The sequence below is a fragment of the Cyprinodon tularosa genome, unplaced genomic scaffold, assembly GCF_016077235.1.
Source record: "Cyprinodon tularosa strain WSP-4 unplaced genomic scaffold, ASM1607723v1 ctg416, whole genome shotgun sequence".
NCBI lineage: Eukaryota > Metazoa > Chordata > Actinopteri > Cyprinodontiformes > Cyprinodontidae > Cyprinodon > Cyprinodon tularosa.
Genome location: NW_024039137.1, coordinates 576415 through 600493, shown reverse-complemented (window position 1 = coordinate 600493; position 24079 = coordinate 576415). Strand labels below are relative to the sequence as shown.

Below are 24079 nucleotides of genomic sequence, written 5' to 3'. Positions count from 1 at the left end.
GTTCCCCTCCTCCAGGACATGACCAACTCACACCTACTTTCCTTCCTCACCAGAGGCTTCAGTTAGTGTCTAACAGCTCCTCACTTCACACTAGTTCAGAGACCTAAAGCCAAAGCAGCAGCAGCTCTGCCAGGAGCTCTGCCCACACCAAACACTAGTGGTGCCTTCAAATACCATCGGAATTAGGAAAAATTCCTACTTTCTCCCCACTGCTGATTTTTTTTCCCCAAGTAGAAATAAAAGTTTTAACAATAAAAGGTGGTTCCACAATAAAAGGGAGAGATGTTTAACTGGAAATAATACTGCATATAGTTTTTGTGCTCCTAAGCTTTATGCATAAAGTGCTGTAGTAGATTATGGAGGACCAATCCTGCCATAATTAAAAATAAAAGCTTAAAGAAGTAATGAATAAATAGTTGAAAAAGTTAAAAAAATATAACAGACAATAATTAAATAAGGTATATATATATATATATATATATATATATATATATATATATATATATATATATTTATTTATTTATGTCTCGCTGTATAATTTAATTTCTATCTACATTTATTTGTTTATTGTATTTTTTGGGGGGGATTAATTGTATGCTTAATTATTTTTGGAGCATTTATTTATTTCTGTATTTATTTTTAATTATGGTAGCATTGATCCTCCATAGGGTGTTGGTTAGAGTTTTACAATTTTCTATAATCGACTTGAAACCACCTTTCGCTAGGAGTTCCATCTGTCTTTTAGGGTCTGCTACTAACAGCTTTAAACAAGCTGACGGATTGCATTGAGAGCATCAATAAAAATACATTTTACAAATCTGACAAACTGTGACCCAGGGATGTCAATCTGAAGTGCTCAGGGGCTAGTATCATGCAACTTTTACATACGTCTGTGGTTAAACATACTTGAATCAAATGGCTTAATTAAAGCCAAAATGAAGCTCTGCAAAGTCCTGCTATGGACCATATAATTGAGGGTATCCTGAAGCAGACATCTTAAAGTTTCAGGACACCTGTCCTCGAGGACTGGAGGTCTGACATACGTGGACTAAACCTTAATAGAAACCATAAATGCTTTGCTCTAAACAATTATATCAAAGCTCTGACTGTATGTTTGGGGTTATCATCTAATTGGAAGTCTGTTTTCTCAGTCTAGGGTCTTTTGAAGAACAGGTTTGATTCAAGTATTTCCCTGCATGTAGTTTCAGTTCAGAACATAACCCCTCTTTAAACCAAGTATAGAATTGCAAAAAAGATGAAGAGGATGAGGTTTAGGCTCAAAACACAAGCAGAATCTTTTATCTATTTTTGAAAAACTACAGAATCTTCTTGCATTTATTAAACAGCCACGAAGGAGTGAGATGTCTCAAAACAAAACCAGACTGAATTGGTGATTAGTGTAGCTCTTGTGATCAGGGATGCCCCCTACTGGTCACTACGTTCTAGTTAAACAATTACAGAGCCATCTGACAGGTTACAAATCATTTATTATGCTAGACAGATGAAAACAAACTGAGCCATGACAGCAGCAATAGGACTATTAGAATATTTACACTATCACATCACACCAAGGACATATGTGACCCTTTACAATGTAAACATAATACAGAGACATATTTGAATGCTAAAAAAACAAGCAGAGTCTATCCACTAAAAGACAAACCAAAAGAAACCTGCTTCCTGAGGGCAACCTGCCTGCTTCCAAAATTAGATGTTCATTTACTGGACATTTCTAAACCATTTTCCTCAGGTGAGCAAAAACAGAGCTGCTCACATTGTGAACTGAAAATCTACAACCCCTGATGAAGAATGGGAAAACAAAAGACAAACCATTTTCAATGATTGTCTTTGACACCAACTCTTAAATAATCAAATTTTCTTAAAAAAAACAAAAGAGATTTCAGCTCACCTATAGCCTGATCTTTTCTTTCTTAAAAAAAAAACAATGTGTGCAGATATTTGCACTAAATACAACTGTCTGCACTCAGCCAATGAATCGTTCCTTGATTCTTAAGGTGTGCAGAGAAATTATACACGATACTCACTATAAAAAAAAAAAAAAAGGGAAAACATTGTTTGGTTCAATGATTCTGTGATTAAAACTAAAACAGATCCATTAAGAACAATTTGAGAGTTCAGGATTGCTCCTGCAGAGCAGCAAACACCACAAATGTCACCGATAAGCTCAATGTCAGCTGGCTCGACTTTAGGAACCGAAGCTGAGGCGCTCCTCCTTTCCCTTGTTTTCTCTGCCTGTGCGCGTTCATCTACACAGTTCAAGGTGTGTTTGCGGCCAAGTGCATTACTGTGAGAAAGCCTCGTCTTTCATCAGCATGCGGGGACTCTCCTGGTTCTCTATACGACGTCTAGGACCCATCATGCCTGTGCAGAAATAAAAAGCAGGAAGTCACTCATTTGTTTCTAGCATATGAAAACAAGTATTGTCATTAAAGATATGACTAATTATGCATCATAATTCAATTTCTAATTATTGCTAGAGGGAAATCTGAAAACTAAATAACTGTATAGGATAAATGCAACAGTTGGTAAATTAGCAAAAAAGAAAATTAAACGATTTAAACAAATCTAAGGGTAAACTAAAAATCACATCAGAGGCTACATTTTTATGGAAGCCCATTTCCGCCACATGAAAATCAAAAAATGCCAAATAGAAAGTCATAATTACGGGACACAAAATCATAATTATGAGTTAGTCATAATTACGACTTTCAAAGTCATAATTATGAGTTACAAAGTCATTACAAAGTCATAATTTCAAGTCCTAATTATGAGATGCAGTCATAATTACGACTGTCAAAGTCATAATTATGACTTTGAAAGCCATAATTATGAGATACAAAGTCATAATTTTGAGTTTCAAAGCATTAATTATAAGATACATAAGTTTGAATGCCAAATATCTCATAATTATGAATTTGAGATTCGAAATTGTGACTTTGAATCAGAGATGGGGGATCTGGAGTCATCAAGTCATCTCTATGTCATGTATTTGTTCTGACCAGGTGAGTCCAATCTGCACAGGTTAAACTAGATTGGACTCACCTGGTTCAGTAGCTGGGAAGAACAAATACATGACAAAGAGATGACTTGTTGACTCCAGATCCCCCATCTCAGCTTTGAATCTCATAGTTATGACTTTCTAATTAGCATTTTTTAAACTTTCATGTGGCAGAAACAGGCCTGCATACATTTTTGTAGAATTTAACATGGTAACGTTTTACACTTTTTAGAGGGAAGAAGATTATTTTGGTGCAGAAACCAGAGAAACAAAGTCCCCTACAAGTATCCATTTTCAGTGATTAATATAAGTTTTAATAAGGTGCCCTATTGGCACCACTGGTAAATATTTATGTAAAGGCATCCATTTTTAACCCTAGTTGCAAAAATATTAGTTTTTAGGAAAAAATTGATTAAAGAAATACGATTTTTCATTTTAAAACTTGCAATGATTGTCCCTGTGCCTAACAGTAAGCATGACGCCATTTCTTACACATTTATCCTTCAATTCAAACTCAGTGTTTGTTGCTGAGAAGCTCAGCCTAATCTGACCATAACCCTTAGTTCCAATTAAAGGTCCTCCAGGATTTAACTGATTATTTACATTTGTGATGGAAGGTCTGAATACATTTGATTTCCTGATAAAAGATTCCATATAAGCCTGTAGTCTCTAATGGTTGTTATGGAGACTTGGAGCCACTAAGATGCAGAAGTTCTCTGATGAGAAGCTTTGGAAACTTTTTCCCTCCCTTATCTTCCTTGGTAGCAAAACAAACCTTCAACTTCTTTTCAGCCCTTCTCATTTTTAGAGTGGTTAAATGGAACAGTATACCCTAAAAAAATAGATATTTATGGATTACAAAGTAAAAACTCTTCTATACTGATTTCAGAAATATTTATAGTTGTGCTTCTGCTATAAAAAGACATTTCACCCATTTTTGGCTGGGTTGTCATTATGATTAGAGGATGTGGCATAAATTGGACTAAATATATTTAAAACTAATAAAATCTAAGCAAAACAGAGAACTTTAAAACGTAATTCTACACATACAGATACAGTCCACATTAAGATTTTAACTGCTTCCTCCATTCTACTTACAATGCAAACTGTTGCACAATAAGCAGCTCTGTGTATCAACCAAAATAAAAACAAATGCTGTTTATCAGCTGCAAACCCATATTAAAGATTACCCCCTGTCCCTACCCACAGGCCTTGAAGAGGCAATGTACGAGTCTTTGGGCGTTGCATGAGCTTCATTGTCTTGATTGGTCTTACTTGCTGTACCTGTGAAACAGTTGGATAAAAGGCAGAGCTTGTGAAGCTAGTTGAGAATTACAAAGCTCATCAGGGCTTCTGTACATGTTCGAGCTCAAAGTCATTTTAGACTTTTCTAGAACCCTTTGTAGGCTAACTTTAAAAGGTATAATGGAGGATTTTCATTAATTTTTGAAAAAACCGTCCCTCTCCACTTAAAAAAAAAAAACACACATACACAACCCTGTACCTGCTCGAGAGAGGGAACACCTTATTAAGCATGTGTGCATGCATAAGCCCATTTCTCCTAGTGCACGCTCTGTTTATAAGTTGCTGTTTGCATCGCTCATACAAGCTTACTTCGAAAAGAGGATTTGCAATTTTCCGCCATGTCAGACTCACCACCGTGTTATGCCGAGAAATACCTCCCCTCTCGCACGCTGATGAGAAAAGGGATTGAAATACGTATGAAAAGGGAACTTTTCATATTTTTTCATACTTCTTATGCATGGGTGCCCTAAAATTGAGAGTTTTGGTAGACAGATAAATGCCAAGGAATACCTCCCCTGTCGCAGGAGCATGCATCGCCCTAAACTCTTGCATATTGTTGGGAAAAAAGATTGAAATATGGGGGAAATTTTAAACATATTCTTATTGATTTGTCAGAAATTATATGGAATGGTGTTGATAGAAAAAGCAGAAATTGCTATCCACTGAGCAGAGAACATATTCATTGGACACTGACTGTAGCTCATCGACTAAAACGTGTCTCTATACAAGTAAAAATCATATTCATTCAAATTTATCTGTCCACCAAAACTATACATTTTAGGGCATCCATGAATAAGAAATATGAAAACATTAAGAATATGTTTAAAAGCTCTCTTTTCATTCATATTTCAATTTGTTTCAGTCCTTCAGTGTGAGAGAGGGGACGTAATTCTGGGCAGCCAGGTATTTCTCGGCATAGGGTTAGGTGAAAATGGGGACGAGCACGTAGGACGGCCTTACGTGAACATATCACCAGAATGATTGACAATTAAGAGGACCACTTATTTAGATGATCCACCCGGAAAATGAACATCCTCCAATATACCTTTAAGATATAAGGCTAAGTGCAGATAGTTCTGCAAGGGTTAGGGATTTAAAAAGGGAAACTACAAACATTACTGAAGCAGCGGGGAGATAGATGGACAGACTGAGAAATGCATGGATGGATGTCTGGACAAATGGATCAATAATTGGAAGCCTAGATAAATGGGTAATGGATAGACAGGCAAACAAACAGATAAATGGGAAGATTGAGAAATACGACTTTGAGAGATTGCGATGGAAATAAAATCTAAGAATACAAATAATACTGAAACAATTATGCAATTTTCTTTCTTATCCACATCAGAAAGGCACATCACACATTTTCCCTGTAATGTAGCTCTGTCCTTTATGTTACATTTCATCTTATGCTATAATATAAACAACCCTCTTTCTTTGTCTTAAAATGATATTTCGAATTTATTTCATGACAGGTGTAAAAATCTGTAGAAAATTCGCCATTTTCAAGTATCTTTTATATTGTGTAAATTCTAAAACATTCCATGAAAACTGTATTTTCTTACTTCAGAATATGACAAGATAAAAAAAAAAAAAACACCAGCACACGCTAAACATGCAGACAGACACCATTTAAAGAACTTTTGTCATTCCAGTACTTTTCTAATTGATATTGATTGATATATTCCTGAAAAATGTCAAGAGTTTGGGGTTGTTCACAATTTTTATCTTTTTCACAAGTGTATAAAACCCAGACTTGGTCAGGGTCAAACTGGTATACTACTTTTAATTAAAAACCTTTTAGTATGAAGGTAATTTTGAATCAAATATTTGTCTATTGTAATTGTGAATTTGAAGTTTTTAAGAGAAATACAATAGAAGTTTTGTAACCGTATATTTTTATCTAACTTTTACAATTACAAAAATAGTAGTAGATGTTTACTTACTGCTTTTATGCTTAAATGATTTGGATCTTCTTGGTGAATTTGGATTCTGAGGATAAAAAAGAAACAAAGAAAAGTGATTATATTTAGTCCAGATGGAAATTTCTTAATTTATTCATATTTTCCATAACAAACAAAACAAAAAAAAACATATTTATGCAGGGGGAAAATAAAAGCACCTTGTCTGACTTTCTTTTCTTTGCTGTAAAAGAAAAACAAGCAAACATAAGAACAAAAACAAAAAAACAAAACAAAAAAAAACAAGATTTGCAAGATTAAACTTGTGTGGAACATCAAGATGCTCTAGCACATCACCTTTCTTTTCTGCTCCGTAGGACCAGTCGTTATCATTGACATCGTCATTATCTTCTTGGTCACTCTCTGATTTGTTATTGGTGTTGTTACCAGTAACTATTCTGTGAAACAGTGAGAGACGAAACAAGCAACGACTTGAAGTGAATAACAGCTTAAAACAAAACACAATTCATTGTAAAACGATGTCATAGTTTTACTGCTAAAATAAATTATTGTTGAATGTACAGCTCAAAGTGAATCTCTCTGGATACACAGTGGGGTAACTTACTAAGCCTTTTAATGATTTTAATATCAACAACCAAGACAATGCTAATTTGAGTTTCCCGTTTTCTCAACAGACCTGCGATTTGCTATGCGGCTGCTGTTGCGTCCCATCCCGAGACATTTCTCCAGGTGTGGGGCGAAGCGGGAGGCAGCGATGCTCCGGCTGCAGTTGGGACAAACGCACTCCTTGTTTTTCCACTGGTTGTACACTTGGCCAAACACATCCAGGCCAGGCTGGTCCACAATTTCTGAAATAGGTACAAATCAAGCACTTTGAATAAATCTGCAACAAAATCTCACCTTGAAGATTTTAGGAAAAAAGCTCCTTATAATGTAGGAATATTTATGTGTTGTGTGTTTCCTGGCCTCATCAACTATAAATACATCCATCTTACTTTAGTGTTATCCTGTATGCAATTATTTTCTAACCTGAATCCTTTTTCAGCCATGGTTTTAATTGTTCCAGCTGTTTAATAATTACTCTGACTTCAGAAAAGTTAGAGATAGTTTTGATTGATTAATAATCAAGTAGCAAATGTGTTCTGGATAGAGGATATTGACAGATGAAAAAGCTTTTTTTTTTTTCAATGCAAAATGTTTATATGATTTTTCTTTTCAACAATTTTTGTATAACTGCTGCTCAAGGGTTCGTTGATCTGTCACCTAAAAGCATAGTTTATAGTCTCTCAACTGCAGTTAAAGGTATTGCAAAGAATTTTCGCAAACTTTAAAAAAATGCACAACTCTGTACCCGCTAAAGAGAGGGAACGAGAACTCTATGTGCAAAGCCTTCCGGGATATATCTGCCTATTTTGATGCCATTCTTTTCTTCTCATACACTTCGTAGACACTTTTTCTCTTATGACCCTCAGCCATTTTTTAAAGAATCATGCTGAGAAAGGTGAGCTTCAATGACTGTCTGAAACTGTAGCTCACCACAGATATACACCTGAAAATGCACATGGGCAGAAAAAGATGGCTAACGGGACGAGCATGTAGGAAGTCCTTACGTAAACATATCACCAGAATGATTGAAAATCAGGAGGACGACTTATTTAGATGATCCACCTGGAAATAAAAGATTGTCCTCTATACCTTTAACAATTACTAAATTAGTTGACGATTATTTCAAATATTGAATTAGTCCGATTAATTGTTTCAGCCCTAGTTAATATTTTACTTTAATGTTTGTTTTGACAATCTCCTATATTCAGATTATTTCCCTTTAAGAAAGGGAAAACAATTTATTTATTTATTTTTTTTTCAAATAAGGGAAAATAGATTATTCTTACCAAAGTCCCTCATGCTTTCTTGGTCCGTGTCATCCAGGAAGAAATAGCCCTGTTTCACAGCCCGGTGGACCTCAAAGCAAAGACCCAGGCATGCATCCTCCACCAGGTCAGACAGGATGTCCTGAGCCAGGGCCTGCCAGGGAGGACATGCGTTTCTATTCATAAGGAACTCTGCAATTTGTCCGTCGAGTTTTATTGTGATGTGAAAAGTATTTACCCCATACTAATTTACTTGTTTTTTTCTAATCTCACACGTTTGAGATATAACCAGAAATAAATTATTAAAATTATTGCAAAAACATTTTACTTTTTTTTTTTTATAAAAAGGAGGAAAACTTTACAAACTTTATGTGCTCCGTCTTTCGTATTGTTAATCCATTGTTAGCCCTAAGGATTAGCAATCTGTGGAGCTTTAGATGTTCTGAGCACTGGTGACCTCCTAGATGAGCTGTCAAATTGCTGTTTGAGTAACTTTAGTAGGTATTGCACTCCTTGAACCGTTTTCCAAATGCATTCATTTGTGAAGAATGGCTTGCTGGTGTATCAAAGCCTTAGAAATGGCTTTGTTATCCCTTCCTGACAGATGTTGATGGAGTCATATTTCCTTCAGGACAAATTTATTTAGACTGGGTCATGATTCGTTGCTTTTGGAGATTATTTATAGATTATGTTTTTAAAATATCTTGATGCTATATTATCAACCACTATTCCTGGTTGTACATTTAAACAAAAATGTTTGTTTTTCCACTCTTAATTTATGACAAACTATGGGAAATCCTACATTTCAATAAGTTGGTTGGATACATTTGAATTGAAATGAGTGAAATTTTTTTGCTTCCATTTGCGATATTACAAGATTTTGGATGAGCTGATCCATTCAGGGGTGGAGCTAGATGGGGGCCAGGGGTGGCAATGGCCATCATTTGCCACCCCTGTGGTCACCCCTACCATTTTTTCCCTCTAATACAGATGGTGGCAGCAGTAATACACTCAAGTGGAATATTCAAAACATTACAATTTTGTGTGGTTAATTATACACATCAATATATTAACATCAAATATGATAAATACAGAATTCATGCTCTTTTCAGAACTAGATTTTGTGTTATATTGGGTAAAGAGAAAATGTGTCTCTGTAAGTCATTTGGGAGTCTTCAGTGAAATCATAGATAAATAACAATTTTAATAAAAAAGTTATTAAATCATCAATTTATGTAGATATTAGTGCTTGTAAATATCAATTTAATAAAGAATGTTTATTTATACAAAGTAGGGAATTAATGACGACGGAAAAGAATTACGCCCCAGATCTCAAAACTGAAAGAATTTTATCTACTATACCTTTTATTTAGAAAGCACCAGTGACGTGCGGTCAGGGGAGGCAGGTGAGGCAGTGCCTCACCAGCCATCATGGAAAGAAAGAAAATATATAATCATAAAGTAATTTAAATTGTTATATTCATCCGGTGGTTTGTACTAAAAAATATTCATTTTTCACGTAGCTTCACCAATTTCGATTTTTATTTGTTCAAAATCGCTGAATTTTCTTATTTTCCCATTCAAATGCTTGGAAGCGATGCCGGTGAGGCAGCAGCGAGCTCTGCCTCACCTTGGATTGCGCAACCCCTGGCTCTGCGCTGGCTGCAAAGCGGAGAGAGCATGTTGCTGTACGGCGTCAATAAAATGGTTTAAACAAATGTAATATGTGAACTTATTTCTAATAATTTGGCTTATGTATATAATGTACAGAGCTTTTTGTCACCAACTGTGTTTGTGTAACGTGTTTCGTGTAATGAGCGATTATAAACGGCAGAGAACAAGTTCGAGGTGAGGCAGGCAGTTCTCTTGCCTCATGGCAGGGGGTGCTCAAGAGACTGAAAACATAAGGCAGGAACAGGACGGATCAAGGAAGGCTTTCTTCCCTGGCAGTGATCTCCATTGAGACAGAGAGACTTTTAAAACTGAAGGAAGATAAGGAGGACTTCTATTCATTTATAAGTAAAGGTAAGACAGTAATAACATTTATTTTGTTTTGTTTTTTAAGGAAATGTGTGTTTTGTGAGCTACAGTTTGTATGTGTAAGGATGCAGAAGTGAAACATAACCTGTAAACTGCTGTCAATCTATGCATCTATTTGCAAATCTGATTCTGATGACGTCAGTGCCTCACCAGCTATGAACCTCACCGCACGTCACTGGAAAGCACAAATGTTTAAATATATGCGTTTACTTCTTAGCAAAGGCTGTACGAAAGTAAATTTTGTCTTTATTTAGAAAATATGGATGTTTTGCTCGTTAATTTTCCTGTTAGAACAGTGGAGATCAGAGGTCACGGATTAGCGGACTGCAGTCCTGATCCGGACCCACCTGCTGGCTAATCTGGACCCAACCTGATTTAAAACATTTAGCACACGTTGTCTGACAACAGTGTCTAAATGTCACTTGCGCAGCTTCTCCTGTTACCCCGAAATCCCACATCCTCTGTCTCCGCTCAGCCCCACAGCGCACCAGACCTCCTGCTAAACGCAAAGCCTACAGCCTCTGCTGTTCCTCCCGTATTGCTGAACCTGGCTTATCCTCTGAGCTCGAAGAGAGCATGTGCAATATCATCATTAAATTTGTAGGAGCAAAACATGCAGAAATGAACACTTAATTTAATATTTTAAAAATCCCAATCAGCATCCAGCATATGTGCGGTTTCTGATAGAGATGAGAAATCTGCTTCCTGGTCTGTTGAAGTACCAATAGTTTGCATCCAATCTTTTAAATAAACGTTGTTAGTTTTTTAAAAAATATATAAGAATTATGCTCTAATTTGTTGTTACTATATTTTAATTTGACAGCCCAGAACTTCTCGCTGTTTTTTTTCCTGTTTGGTGCGATTGTAATAGCGGATCTTGACCTGGCCGGACCGGAGCCGAGCCTGAACATTTAGAGTATGTTTGGCTCAACCTGCTGCTGTGAAGCAGGATTCTAAACCATGAACATAATCAATAATAAATATCAATCCAGGACCAGATTAGCACCTTGATATGTGCTTTAGAATGGCTTTGTCTCCATTCAAACCCAGGTTTAAAGCCTTGCAGGGCAGCCTGAAGCCCACTGCTCTCATTAAGCCAGAAAAAAGAAAGAAAAATAACAGTCAGTTCAGGTGTTTTATAAAATATGTGTATCAGGAAATTGTCTATATACCAAACTGAATGATTATTGCCCTCTACTTCAAAAAGCACTTTTGATTTTAAAATGGAAAAATGTTAGCCTGATAAACCACACTTAATGGGAGAAGAAAGGTGTTATTTAGTCTGGCCCCGATGAATGAAACATTGGAAGATTGTTGACGAGAACAACCCGTCATTTTTCAAACCGCTGTGTGTGCCTATTGGCCAACGCTCTGACCAATGAGCGTAACTGACTGTGACGTAGGAAGTGCGACAGGAAGCTGGTGGGGGAGTGTAAACACACAACCTGTCGGTAAAACGACGAATACGTCCTTCTTAAAAATGAGTGAGCATAGAGCGTCTTCCTGCTCACGTTTAATGAAAACACATCTCTGCGTTATGATTGGCCCGCCAGTTCTAGGGCCTGGGGCATTGATCGAGGCTAGACCAACATGCAGGCAAAAATGAATTTTGGCCGCTGGCGGGTGGGGCTAGTTTACTAGGCTAAAAAATGTTTCTTTTTTTTTTTTATTTAAAAAGTCAATGTATAAAATGGATGCATAAACACCTCGTTTTATTTCAATGATAAATTCTGTTTAAAGTAACAGATTATAATTAAAAATGTTTTCGGACCTTTAGTGGTAATGATTTTCTTTATTCAGACCACGCTGATTTTTATTTGGTTTAACCCCGCTTTCGGCCACCCCTCAGTGTACATTGGTTATTACCTGGCCACCCTTATAAAAAAAATGTTCTGGCTACGCCTCTGGATTCATTTAAATTCAAAGAAGAAAAAAAAGCAGGTAAATGTTTCTTTACAGCACTGTTATGTTTACAAATTGCAGCTTTTCCTACAAACTACCTCCAGCTTGCTGTTGTCCAGGCTGGACACCGAAAGCTCCTCCATTTTCATTTGCCAGATCCACCAGATGAGCAGACGTTGCTGTGGTCATGCTGTAGCGCAGCAAGCATTGGCCAAACCTGGACTGCAGCAGGAGAGAAGCACAGTTAGCAGCACAGACACCACAGTCTCTCACTGGGAATGGGATGCAGATACTCACCACTGAGCAGAGAGTCGCTGAACACACTCACAACCTGAGAACAAGCACACAAAACAAAACACGGGCTATCAGCAGAGTCCAAACACTGCGTTGCTTCAACCATTCAATGAAAGGAGCTTAGCTTGAACCTGGACGAAACAAAGAGCGGCTATGAACAGGCTGGAGGTGCCGACACTACCAGGAGATAAAAAGGAGGAGGACTGCGTCAACAGCTAATATGGCTACAAGGGAGGTGGGCAAAGATGCACAGCAGGGGGTCTTAAAAGCAGCGACACAAATATATATTTTTAATTGCTTCGCAGTTAAAGAAACATCCAACGGTAGCTAGGCAGCACGTCCCTGAACACAGCACTGCGGCTGCCCGCCGCCCTGTTTGCTCTAAAATAACCCGCCAGCGAAAATACTGCATTTATTTCCCAAAATAAAACCTTCTCCGCAGGGATTATCGCAACCACGTTCCCATGAAAAGCTTAATTAAGTTTATTTACCTATTTCGACAGGCATCCATCTTTACTGGAATCAAACAGAAGCAATCGATCTCTGCGCTAGTTCCACCAATTCCCTCCTGTGCCGCACTGATTATCTTGCTGCCTTCATGCCGTTTTTTCTCCCCCCCACCACCGAATAACATAAATATAAAATACATGGGTGTTTATTTTTTCATGTACATGATTAAAATTCTACTTGAACAGCCTAATTGAAGACATGTATGTTCAAATATGCACTAATATTCAACAATATCAGACAGAAGCAATGGATCGCCAGTCTCATCGATGCGTCCCTTGTAATTATCACAGCACAGTCATCCTGTTCATAATATTTAGTTTGTCTTTTTTAGAGAATGTGGATTTTTCGGCCACCCCTAAGTGTACATTGGTTAATGCCTGGCCACCCTTATAAAAAAATTTTGACTACGCCTCTGAATTTAATAATTTGATAAATTTAAAATTGTGTCATGATAACCTTTAAAGTATACCAAAAAAAATATAATTTTACTGGTTTTGAGCCTTTTTTACATTGGAAACAAAAAGTTTTATAAAACCTTACAATTAGCATATTAAAATGTGATAGAGCATTTCTACACTTATAATACGATAGTTATGTTGCACATATAAAGCACAATCACCACGTGATTTTAAGGCAAATATAAGCTCAGATGGTTTTATGCATAATTAAATCAGACTATGGATTCAACTAGATATTTGTATTAAGTTGTACTTCATTGTTCAAAATGCCGAAGGTTCTCAGTCATCCATGTCATAGTCATTCCAAAAAAAATAAAAACAATCCACTGGACTTTGTTTCCAAGTTTGAAGACATTTCGCTTCCAATTCAGGAAGTTTTTACCAATTCCTGACATTTTGAATTGAAAAAGCTTCCTGGGTGGGAATCAAACTTGCAAACAAAGTCCAGTGGATTGTTTTTTAACTTTTTTGGAATATTGTTCAAAATGTTTGTAATACATCCACAACATTCAACTTTCTGTACAACAGACAGCTTAGGCTTCATGGGAAAAATTTTTGTTTTTAAGGCATGTACCAGAGACAGAGATTAAACAGAAATTAAGCCTCAGAGTTTTCTTTGCTTCTCTTTTCCTCATTTGCTTATACTCCATATGCTTGTATAATTAAAGAAAAACAATAATTTAGCATAATTTAAACTCCACAAGCCAAATTAGTATTGCAGCCGGACATGTGCTTTCCTTCCTGAGCAGTGTCCCAACCTTGTGATGATTACTTCTAGCTGGTAAAGCACAGTTTGAAGAGGAGAAGTTGTCAGGAACAATAATCTTTTCTCCAACGTTTTACCTGAAACCTGAGGATGTCCTAAAATGTACAAAACACTCAAACTCACCGGATCTCAAACCAGTGGGGAACCAAAAAAATATTTTCACCACAAACATTTATGACGCCCTTGCAGACACACTCACAAAAAATAAACAAATTGAACCATTTCTTTCAAAAGATTAAGTATTCTAAATGCTGGTGCAGAAATAATACAGTGAGGCACACAATAAAACGGTTTTGAATGAGGAAGTTATTACACATAAATGACAGTATTGTAAAATAAGATAAATGAAAATACGAAAGTGTAGGAAAAAATTATTAGACTGGATTGTAGTGTTATTTAAATATTAAAACATTTTATGCAGAAACATTAAGATTAAATGTTCTCATAGGAAAATAGTTTAGATCAACTTTAAAAGTTTTAGATACACGTCTGACATATTCTTGATGTGGTCATGTACCATTTCTTTCCCAAATGGCATATTTGTCCCAAAGGTGTGTACAGCCATACCATATGAGGCACAGTTTTCTTTTTTATTTTATTTAAACTTTATTTTACCAGGAAGTCCCTTGAGATAAAATCTTTTTCGAGGGAGACCTGGCTGATCAAGAAGTTTATGCTATGCAGTTTGCTTTCTGTATAATCTGTTAAAAATATACATTTGTACATATATAGAGATCTGCAGATTAACAGATGTTAATGACCATTTGTCGAGGTCCTTTTCCTGCTCTAGAAAAGTTTTCTATTATCATGCTTATCACTGTTTTTCCATCTTACTTTAAAGAGGCCACTTCTTTTTACTCTAAATGTGCATTATTTTCATTTATAACTACACAGTATCCTGAGATCTGATAATCTTCTGCGGTTCAACTTTAAAATAGTCTTTAATTTCATTGGATCTTGTGCGAACTGTAAAATTTCTCCACTCTACAATTTCTTTGCCACTGTCATACCTGGATTTCACCTCTTTATGACAATAAGGGTATATATATATATATATATATATATATATATATATATATATATATATATATAATAATAATAATACACACACACACAACCCAGTATCTTTAGGGTATTTTTATTCATTCATTCATTCATTCATGTCCCATTCTATTAAAACATTCAAATGCCTTCATGTGATTTTTTTATTTATCACATCCATTAAAATAGCAATTCTTCTTTTTTGACAGTCTCAAAAACCTATTATAAAACATTAGTTGTTCAGTTGAAAGAATTTAAACCAAGAGAGTTCCATAAAATGAAAAATAACATTCTAATTTTCCTCTTTGACAGCAGATATTTTGACAGACAATTTGAATGCAGCTTTAAGTCAGAGCAATATGGATACAGTCAGGAACAGCCTTAAGCTCTAAAACATACTTCTAATGTAGGTATGATAATTGTTGGCTAAGTTCATAGCGTAAGTCTTCACAAGTAAACGTGTCTTGTAGCGAACACCCGACCCCAGAAAAGAGAATAATGTGGCTTTATTCAGCCTTCTAGTTGCATTTCTTTATCCTATGAAATTTAGCTGATGATGCGTCTGAAAACCTAAGCTTTCCTTTTAACTCTATTCCAGTGTTTGTTGTTGATCAGCTCTGTTAGCATAACATCTCAAACATCTCGCCATCCTCCTCCTATGAAAGGGAAAGGCATAATTAGCATACTGGTGCAAACATCACTGATCATACAGACCTTTCATACGAGCAGCCCCACTAATGATGTATATAATACATTTGAATAAAGTCATATTTTAGGATGTTAGCCTAATTTCAAGGAGAAACACTCAACATTCTGGCCTTTGATCTAAGCATCATAAGTGGGGGTGTAAAAAATGTTAAAAAACAGAATCCACATTGGTATCAATTGGCGGCAATTCTTATAAAACATATTCAATTTGTAATTTATACTTTGGATGAACAGCTAAGCATGTAATCTTAGGATCAACAAGTTATTTAATTCCAAAATCCCTAAAAACTGACACAAAGGCAATGGGAAAGCTGTCTTTAGGAGCTGAGGGATCTCTGAATGATGGGGTGAGATTCGGCAAAGAGCAATCGTTAGTGATCCCCCACTCTGTGCACCTCAACTTTGTAAAGTGGAAAAATACAGTGTAAAAATGAAAATAAAATAAATGTAAGTAAATGAAATTTGACAGATTGAAATTATGCAGCTGTAATAAAAGATCAAATAAGCTGTGGAAAAAAAACACCAGCTGGTTCCACGTAGTTGGGACTTGTTAGTGAAATAGTTTATCTACTAATTTATGTTAGGAACCATCAGCTTTACCTCACAATAGCTCCAAATATCTTCTTCATTTTCAATGCTGACATCACGCATGACTTCATCCTCTGAGTCCTTTGTACCAAAAAAATAAAGAAAACAAAATTACGAGTCGATTTGGGAAATTTTCTTTATTAAACACCTCTCAAAATGTCCCCATCAGCATAAAAACTCTATTTACATCCCAACTTACTGAAGGTTGAGACTGAAGTAGCTCCTCCCTGTCATACACCCTTTTTTTCTGGGCATCAAGGAATTTCCGTTTCTGCAACACCAGATTTAAAATGTATTCCCAAAAAAATGAAGTTCAGAAGCCTTAGAATCAGGAATTGTGAAACACTTACTCTGGGGGTTTGTTCTAAATATTCAGCTTGCTGTTCTGGGGTCAGCGTCTGCACAGAGATGGAAAAATGGTCAATCTACTTCCCAGAACATTTTAGAAACCCAGCGTGAAGACGGACATTTTCTAAATACCTTGAACCACTTTTTCAGGTCATTTGAGTATTTTTCCATGTTTGCTTGAATCTGTCCTTTGTAACGTTCCTTCTCCCTTATAGGGAGCTTCTGCCACAGTTTCTTAACTTTAACCATACGATCTGCGTAGTTGGAAATTGTCTCCTTCAAAATCTTCATCTGATCTTTGACAAAATACACATACACAGACCTAAAAATATAGAAAAAAAAAAAAAATTACTTAAACTGAATCTTTTAAGGAATATTTATGATAATTAGCTTTTTACTTACTGGCTTGGCATCTTGGGCTCGCCTGGCAACGCCCTCTACACAGAAATGACAAAGGAGACTTTAGGACTGAGTAACGTTGGATAAAAAAAAATGCAGAATAGCAACCGGCAGAGTCTCTTCCAAAGTACTCATACCCCTCTAACTTTTTATTTATTTATTGTACTTTGAAGATTACAGTTTACAGATTGTTTACAATATGAACAACTGCCAACAGGTAAAACGTCACCCTGAAAGTCATCTCAGCTCAAAAGACAACTTTAAAAAACAATATCCATATGCAGAGAAGTGACACATTTCTTCATTTTGTTAACAAAGGAAACCTTTAAATCATTATCTTACCAAAGACTTCTGTAACTTCATTCCTCTTTTGATGATCCGCTCGCTCTCCATCGCATCAAACCTCTAAGGACACAAACAAAAAGTCACACAAAGGCTGTGCACTAGTGTCTACGGCATTTTAAATGAGTGGATAAAAAAGTAGTGGGCTCGAAATTTCCCACATTGGTGGTCACTAGACGAGCAGAGTCGTTACACGTCAGAGGTGACAAATAAAGATGGAGCGGGCACCATATGGGGAGGCAGATTTATGTGACCAACAGGGAGCGAAAAGTAGTGACCAGCTGTTCGAACGGTCAGTTAACCGAGTTCACTATAAAGTCCACTATATAGTCCCTGATCTATATAGTGATTGAGGGGTTTAGGGGACAGGCGGACGTTCTGACTCAGCCAAACTCTCTGCCAACAACTCAAGAAAAGTCTCTTAACTTACCTCCAGATGTTCCATCAGCTTGTTATTATACTCAATATTCATCTGAAACAGTAATAAAAAAATATTTTGTGTATTTCTAACAGCTCCTAAGAAAATATACATTTTCTTTTTAAACGTACCTCTTTACAGCGTGTGTTGTACTTCTCCTTCTCCGTGTCACTCAATTTTTTCCAGAGTTCGCTCATAACTTTGAACGCATTTGCTTTAGATGAAGACTTATGCTCTTCAGTATATTCCTTGAAAAACAGACTCACACCATTTCTGAAGAAATAAGAAAAACAAAGAACATTAGACCAACCCAGAGTCCTTAATCAGCTACTTAATTTATCTGCAAATAATGAGGAAAAAAAACAAAAAAAAACTGTGGCTCAGTTCTACATGGACCCAAACTTAGCTTTCAACATTTCAAAATATTCCTAAACGACAAAATATTTTGACTTTATGCAAATCAAATACAACATAAAATGAGAAAAGAAAACAAACAAAACAAAAGAGAGCTATATATTGCAAACTGTGTTAGAAAAGGAACCTATAAGTGTAAGGAAAAAAAGATTAAGCAATAGGCTACAATCTTAAAAAGACCCTTTAATTGTTCCTAATAGCTGCTTAAAGGTGGATCCGAGTAACGACACCAGGAGCAGAAATCAGAGTGATATCAAGTTTGGTAAATCAGGGAGAAATGATCACTTACACTTTAAATGGGTGTTTTTCAGCTCTGCATTGTGGCTGGAAGGATTTTAAATAAAAGTTATGCAACATTTATACCTTTCTACACTAAGCCGGCTATTTCAAAGCAGATTTTAATAAAACACTCTCCAGGCAGATGATGCAGGTTTGCAACAGCTAAATCCCACTTAGCTAATTACTCTACATCCATATTTTAAGAGCTTTTGTAACTCAGAAGTACAACAGAAGGACTTAGTTGTGCATTTGCAACAAACAGTTTCTCTCCAGCTCACCAGATGTCACTGCTGACTTACTTTCAGCATAGCTGAGTCCTTGGTGTCACTGAAACAGATTTTCTAAGCACCAATTTCATGTATCACCATCAATTTCCATTATTTTGAAATCAATACTACATAAGATGAATCATGACTGTGTATAGATATGACACATGCCAATTAGTAGATTTTATATCCTATGGGTTTTTCACCAGAGACATCTCAATTTCAATGTTGTGGCTTCACGTGTGTCCAAACAGGTACCAGTGGATGCTACATGCTTTATCTACTAGTTTGCCTATATTTTGAGCAACAGTTTAACAGAAACGTCCTTCTCAAGAGGTTTTGAGATGTCGGTGGAGAAAAAGTTTGAGAAAAAGTTGTCTCTAATTTTATGAGAGAATTTTTTTTTTTCGAATTTTGTTTTGTTAATTTTTGCTTGTGACATTCAAATAAAGTTAACGTCCATATCAGATTCAGTCTTCAGTGCTAATTTATCACTCCGGGCCACTGTTGCAAATCTGCAACATCCCAGAATTCATTGCATGTGAAGGTCTCTCTCAAAAAAAAGTCTGAATTGTATATGATTACCCCATATGGTCATTTTCTCCAAATATCAACTACAACTTATTTTGAGCCTGAGAGGGTTAATAAACATTTTTACAACTGAAATCTATGTTTTAAAGCAAGACCTCTTCAAATAGGAGGAGCTCGTAACTTGAAAGGATGCTTACATTTTTTTTATGTCCAGAAATTTCAAATTAGGCCAGTAAATGTGTTCCAGGAATATTTTTTTTTTTTAGAAGTTTAAAGTGATAGACGGACATTTGAAATGACCCTAAACGAGCTGGGTAACAAATAATGACCCATGAACAGCTATTTTCTGTGTTTCCTCTGTTAACTGTGACTAAAGCAATAAGTGGATGAAATAATAATAATAATAATAATAATAATAAGTGTATACTATGCTTTAGTTCCTATTTTCTGTTCATTCATTTCGGCTACTCAGGCTAAATATAATGTTTTCTAATACACCAATAAATGTCTCAAATAAGTGAAAATATTCACTTAGAGGGAGTGAAAACTTATACTTTAAGCTTTTCCAAGATCCCAAAAAGGTAAGTTTTGCAGTAAACAAATGAATAAACCCACATCAGAAAACCTACATTTTTTTTAAACTCGTTCTTGTAATGTCTTGTAATGAATGTAACATAAACACAATGATAACCTTAAGAAAAGTCTGATGTTTTTTAAATTAAATAAAGATGCAAAATATAAGGAGAGTTGCTTACATTGGTGGTTTTTTAGGCAGACCATCTTCTTCCTATAGAAAAAGTAACAAAAATGTATAGTTTTACAAAAGTATGGACAGCACCTAAGATCATCTGCAGTTGGAACTTATTAAGTCCGCATTTACATTTTTTATCCAGTAAATCATGCAGGCAACATGTCCTGAATGAAAGTCTTACATTTAAATAGGATTTATTTTTCCACAAAGTTGTCCTAACTGGAGGTAGGTTGTTTTTTTTACTGAAAAACAAAATGGTTCACAATATAAATTCAGACCATCAGTTTTGCTAAATCAAACTTGCAGACAGGGATTTTATTTATTTTTTTTACCAAAAGTTATGCATCTCTCTCCTGTATTTCTTGAGTGCAAGGACGTGCTCCTTCTTATTCTGAACCTAGAGCATAAAGTAAAAGAATCCGTTACAGTTTCAGCCATTCTGCTCTTTAATTTCATTATATTTCAACTTCTAGATGACTTACCTTCTGCTCATCTGGGAGTTTGTCATACATTTTGAATGCTTTCTTTGCAATCTTTGAAAAACTCAACTCAGGTTTTTTCTGCTTTATCAAAGAAAACTGTTTCCCCGAATAGACTATTCTCGGATGAGGAGGGGGTTTGGGGAACTCTGGGTAGATCTGCAAGAAAATCAAAAGTAGAAATCCTGACAAAGAAGCAAAACATGCTGCTGTTCAGTTCATTTTGGGAACTGAATCAGTTCCTAGATTACCTGAGCAGGATAAGAACTTGTAGTTTTAGATCTAAGGCTGAATTAGAGCTGACTTTAACTGGCTTTATTATTTCATAGATCAGAATATATATTTTTGTGTAAAAATGGGATCCGTTTAGACCATGTAAATGATTTCAGTTTTAATAAACAAGAAACTAGTTCCACAAAAAGCATCACATCAGCATTACGAGATTCTGGCACAATCAACTTAAAAACAAAGGATTTCTTATCAAAGAAAGATATTAAATATTACCAGGTTTTTATAAATCAGTAAAGTTGTTCTGTTTAATTCAGACCTGACACCAACATGCACTCTCAACGAATGGGACTGCACTAACAATCAGATGTTAAAACAATGAAAAGGGACCATTTTCAGAGGTGGTCTGAGATGCTTTTACTTGGATCAGTTGGTGAACATTCCTGACTGCGATATAATATGAGAACTATAATGATATACCTCTCAATACCAATTTTAGTCATCTGCTGTCAGTACTGCTCTTGATCATATGGTGAAGCTAGAACGTATATAAGAAGAAATGCGCAGGATGGATCATGCTTCCAGACAGATCGGGTAGTGACAAACAACACAGGTGTGGCAGATGTACATCCTGATATGTCTCAGAAATAAATGGAAAGTTGAGTTCAAAATTGACAACAAAGAAATTATATCTAAAGTAAGATTTTGATAATTTCAATAGATTTTACATAAAGTCTTGGAGCAGCTTACTGAGAGGCGTTGATTTCTGACTTAATCATATGGGTCACATTTTGGGGACAGGTTTAAACTGGACCTGAAAATCAATTTAAGAACAATGGACACATTGCACATTGGACATTTACCTTTCTGTGGTTAAAAGGATCACAAATGGCCTCTTCAGCTTCGGCAACGAGCTCTGTGAGGCTCCGAATCTTGCGCATCTAAACAGAAAAGACACATTTATCACACTCCATACAGTGAAATGAAATTTTTTTTACTTATTTTAAGTATATATATATTTTTTTAGGTGTGTCTGTGCTAGATTAAAACAAAATAGTGTTGAATATCAAGTGGAAAGATCCCCCCCCCAATATTCCAATGTTCTTTTTTTTTTTTTGCCTGTGTAGCCAAAAACCTTCAGAATTTAAATGGCCAGAAAATATAATCTAGTTCTTATTGAGAAATGTATCCACTAGGGCCAAAAAACAATTAATCGTGATAAATCGATTATTGAAATAATCGTCAACTAATCTAGTAATCGATGAATTGTTTACTTGAGTATAGAAACTCTAAAACATGCTTTCAGCTGACAGAGTGACTCAGAGCGGTAATTATACCAAGATTAAAAAAACAAATATATATATATAAATATTTTGTATTCAAGATAAAAAATTCTCTGTCAATATGCTCTATCAGAACTCCTCAAGCAGAAAAGTTTTAGTTTAAGCTGGTTGAATTTCGCAAAAAATCTTCTTCAATCTTTGTTTATCTGATTATTCATCGGGAAAAAAAACTCAACCCAACTCAAACTCAACAGATGAAGTGATTTGCAAAATAATCGTTAGTTAGTTGCAGCCCTAATAACCACAGCTTTTAACGAGGACACCACGATCCATTAAAAATGTATGCCTCAAGTCTGTCCTTCACAGAAGAGTGACAAGTTGACAGCCATTTTTAATAGAAAGTAATAATAATTAGTCATTTTATCATTTCAATACAAACAATGTAGGACAGAGTCTGCATCTACAACTTTAAATGTCTCTATACATCCATCCATTTTCTGTCACGCTTATCCCAAGCGGGGTCACGAGGGGTGCTGGTGCCTATCCCCAGCTGTCTATGGGCAAGAGGCGGGGTCCACCCTGGACAGGTCACCAGTCCATCGCAGGGCAACAAAGAGACAAACAACCATCCACACACACACCTAAGGAGAATTTAGAGAAGCCAATTAACCTAACAGTCATGTTTTTGGACTGTGGGAGGAAGCCGGAGTACCTGGAGAGAACCCACGCATGCTCAGGGAGAACATGCAAACTCCCTGCAGAAAGATCCCCAGGCCAGGAATCGAATCCAGGAACGAGCAAAATGTTGAGGAATTTTTAAATATATATATATATATATATATATATATATATATATATATATGTAAATAAACTTTCCATAAATTGATGTCATGTTACCTAGGGGGCAATGTAGCTCTGTTCATTTCCCTCGTGAGTTATTGTTTTATATATGAATAAGTTTGATTTAAATTCGTGATGAGTTGACCGTTTTTACGTAGCTCACCTTCATCATCACACTTTTCCACTTATTCTGGCATTCCTCGGGAGAATAGGGAGGAAACGCTACTTTATCCCAATCTACAGCAGAGAGAGCGATACGATAACCTCTCGTCTTCTCACTGTCTGGGATGTTGCCTCTAATAGAACCAATGAGCTTCAGGATGTTTGCAGTGCTCCACTCTATAGCCAATACACACATACAAGGAAAATAATCGTTTAATATTGATTTAACAAGAGTATTTTCATTTTCCAATTAAATTTACTCACCAGAATTTGCATCCATTTCATTTTCACTCATTTTTAAACCAAAGGGTCTTTCCTTTAAAAAGTTTTAAAAGTGTTAAAACACGTAGCTGAGCTAGTAAGCTTAAAGAAGCTTAAGGAGCAGATTAAAACCTCCAGAAGACTGATACCATCCACATGTCTCTCGTTACAGTTCTGAAAACACTCCTAAGGGTACTTTGCTCAAAACCGGAACCTTGCAGTGGGAAAGTCCAATAAAAACGCAGAACTGATAAACGTCACCAGAGCACTAAAAAAATTAACCAATAAAAAGTTGTTTCTTGTTCTACTAGTTTATTAATGGTTGGCAAAGCACTGTAGAGTGAGCATAGTCGCCACCTACTGGTGTGGATTGTGGCTTCTCTTGATGTAAATTCCTAAGTCCTAAAAGATTAATTATTTTGTTTCCTTAAATACTGTATTTTCAACCGTCTCGTGTATCTACTTTATTGCTTACCTTTTGACGTTACAACAGTGGTCACTTTCCCACATATAATGTAGTTACATCCACATCTTAATCTTGTTCCTCCCTTTTCCTTTTGATCCTATAAAAACTATATCCCTTCCTTCCTACTTTTATGCCAGCCTTTCAGCTAATGATAAATGCTGCCTCTAATTTACTATTATAGAATGTAA

At 35.9% G+C, this 24079-nt stretch overlaps 2 protein-coding genes across 4 annotated transcripts; both read right to left on the bottom strand.

Moving 5' to 3' along the window:
- Positions 1-1467: 1467 nt before the first annotated feature.
- atxn7l3b (ataxin 7 like 3b) lies at positions 1468-12966 on the bottom strand. Of its 3 annotated transcripts, none has more exons than XM_038298845.1 (10): positions 12845-12966; positions 12357-12390; positions 12158-12281; positions 8139-8271; positions 6923-7094; positions 6583-6683; positions 6447-6469; positions 6271-6316; positions 4223-4303; positions 1468-2382 (listed from the first exon to the last, which is right to left on the bottom strand). In XM_038298845.1, the coding sequence occupies exons 3-10, from the start codon at positions 12206-12208 to the stop codon at positions 2303-2305; spliced, it is 687 nt and encodes a 228-aa protein (XP_038154773.1). In that variant the 5' UTR covers positions 12209-12281; positions 12357-12390; positions 12845-12966; the 3' UTR covers positions 1468-2302. The 3 variants fall into 3 exon arrangements, with proteins under 3 accessions (XP_038154773.1, XP_038154775.1, XP_038154774.1); XM_038298847.1 differs by having other exon boundaries at positions 4227-4303; XM_038298846.1 differs by having other exon boundaries at positions 4295-4303.
- Positions 12967-15278: 2312 nt separating this feature from the next.
- Positions 15279-23530, bottom strand: LOC119792237 (nucleolar transcription factor 1-A-like). Its single transcript, XM_038298795.1, has 16 exons — positions 23429-23530; positions 23166-23341; positions 21743-21820; positions 20655-20810; positions 20505-20569; positions 20354-20414; positions 20177-20208; positions 18063-18204; positions 17944-17985; positions 17514-17576; positions 17175-17209; positions 16905-17094; positions 16775-16822; positions 16624-16695; positions 16437-16505; positions 15279-15784 (listed from the first exon to the last, which is right to left on the bottom strand). The coding sequence occupies exons 1-16, from the start codon at positions 23457-23459 to the stop codon at positions 15749-15751; spliced, it is 1296 nt and encodes a 431-aa protein (XP_038154723.1). The 5' UTR covers positions 23460-23530; the 3' UTR covers positions 15279-15748.
- Positions 23531-24079: the final 549 nt, after the last annotated feature.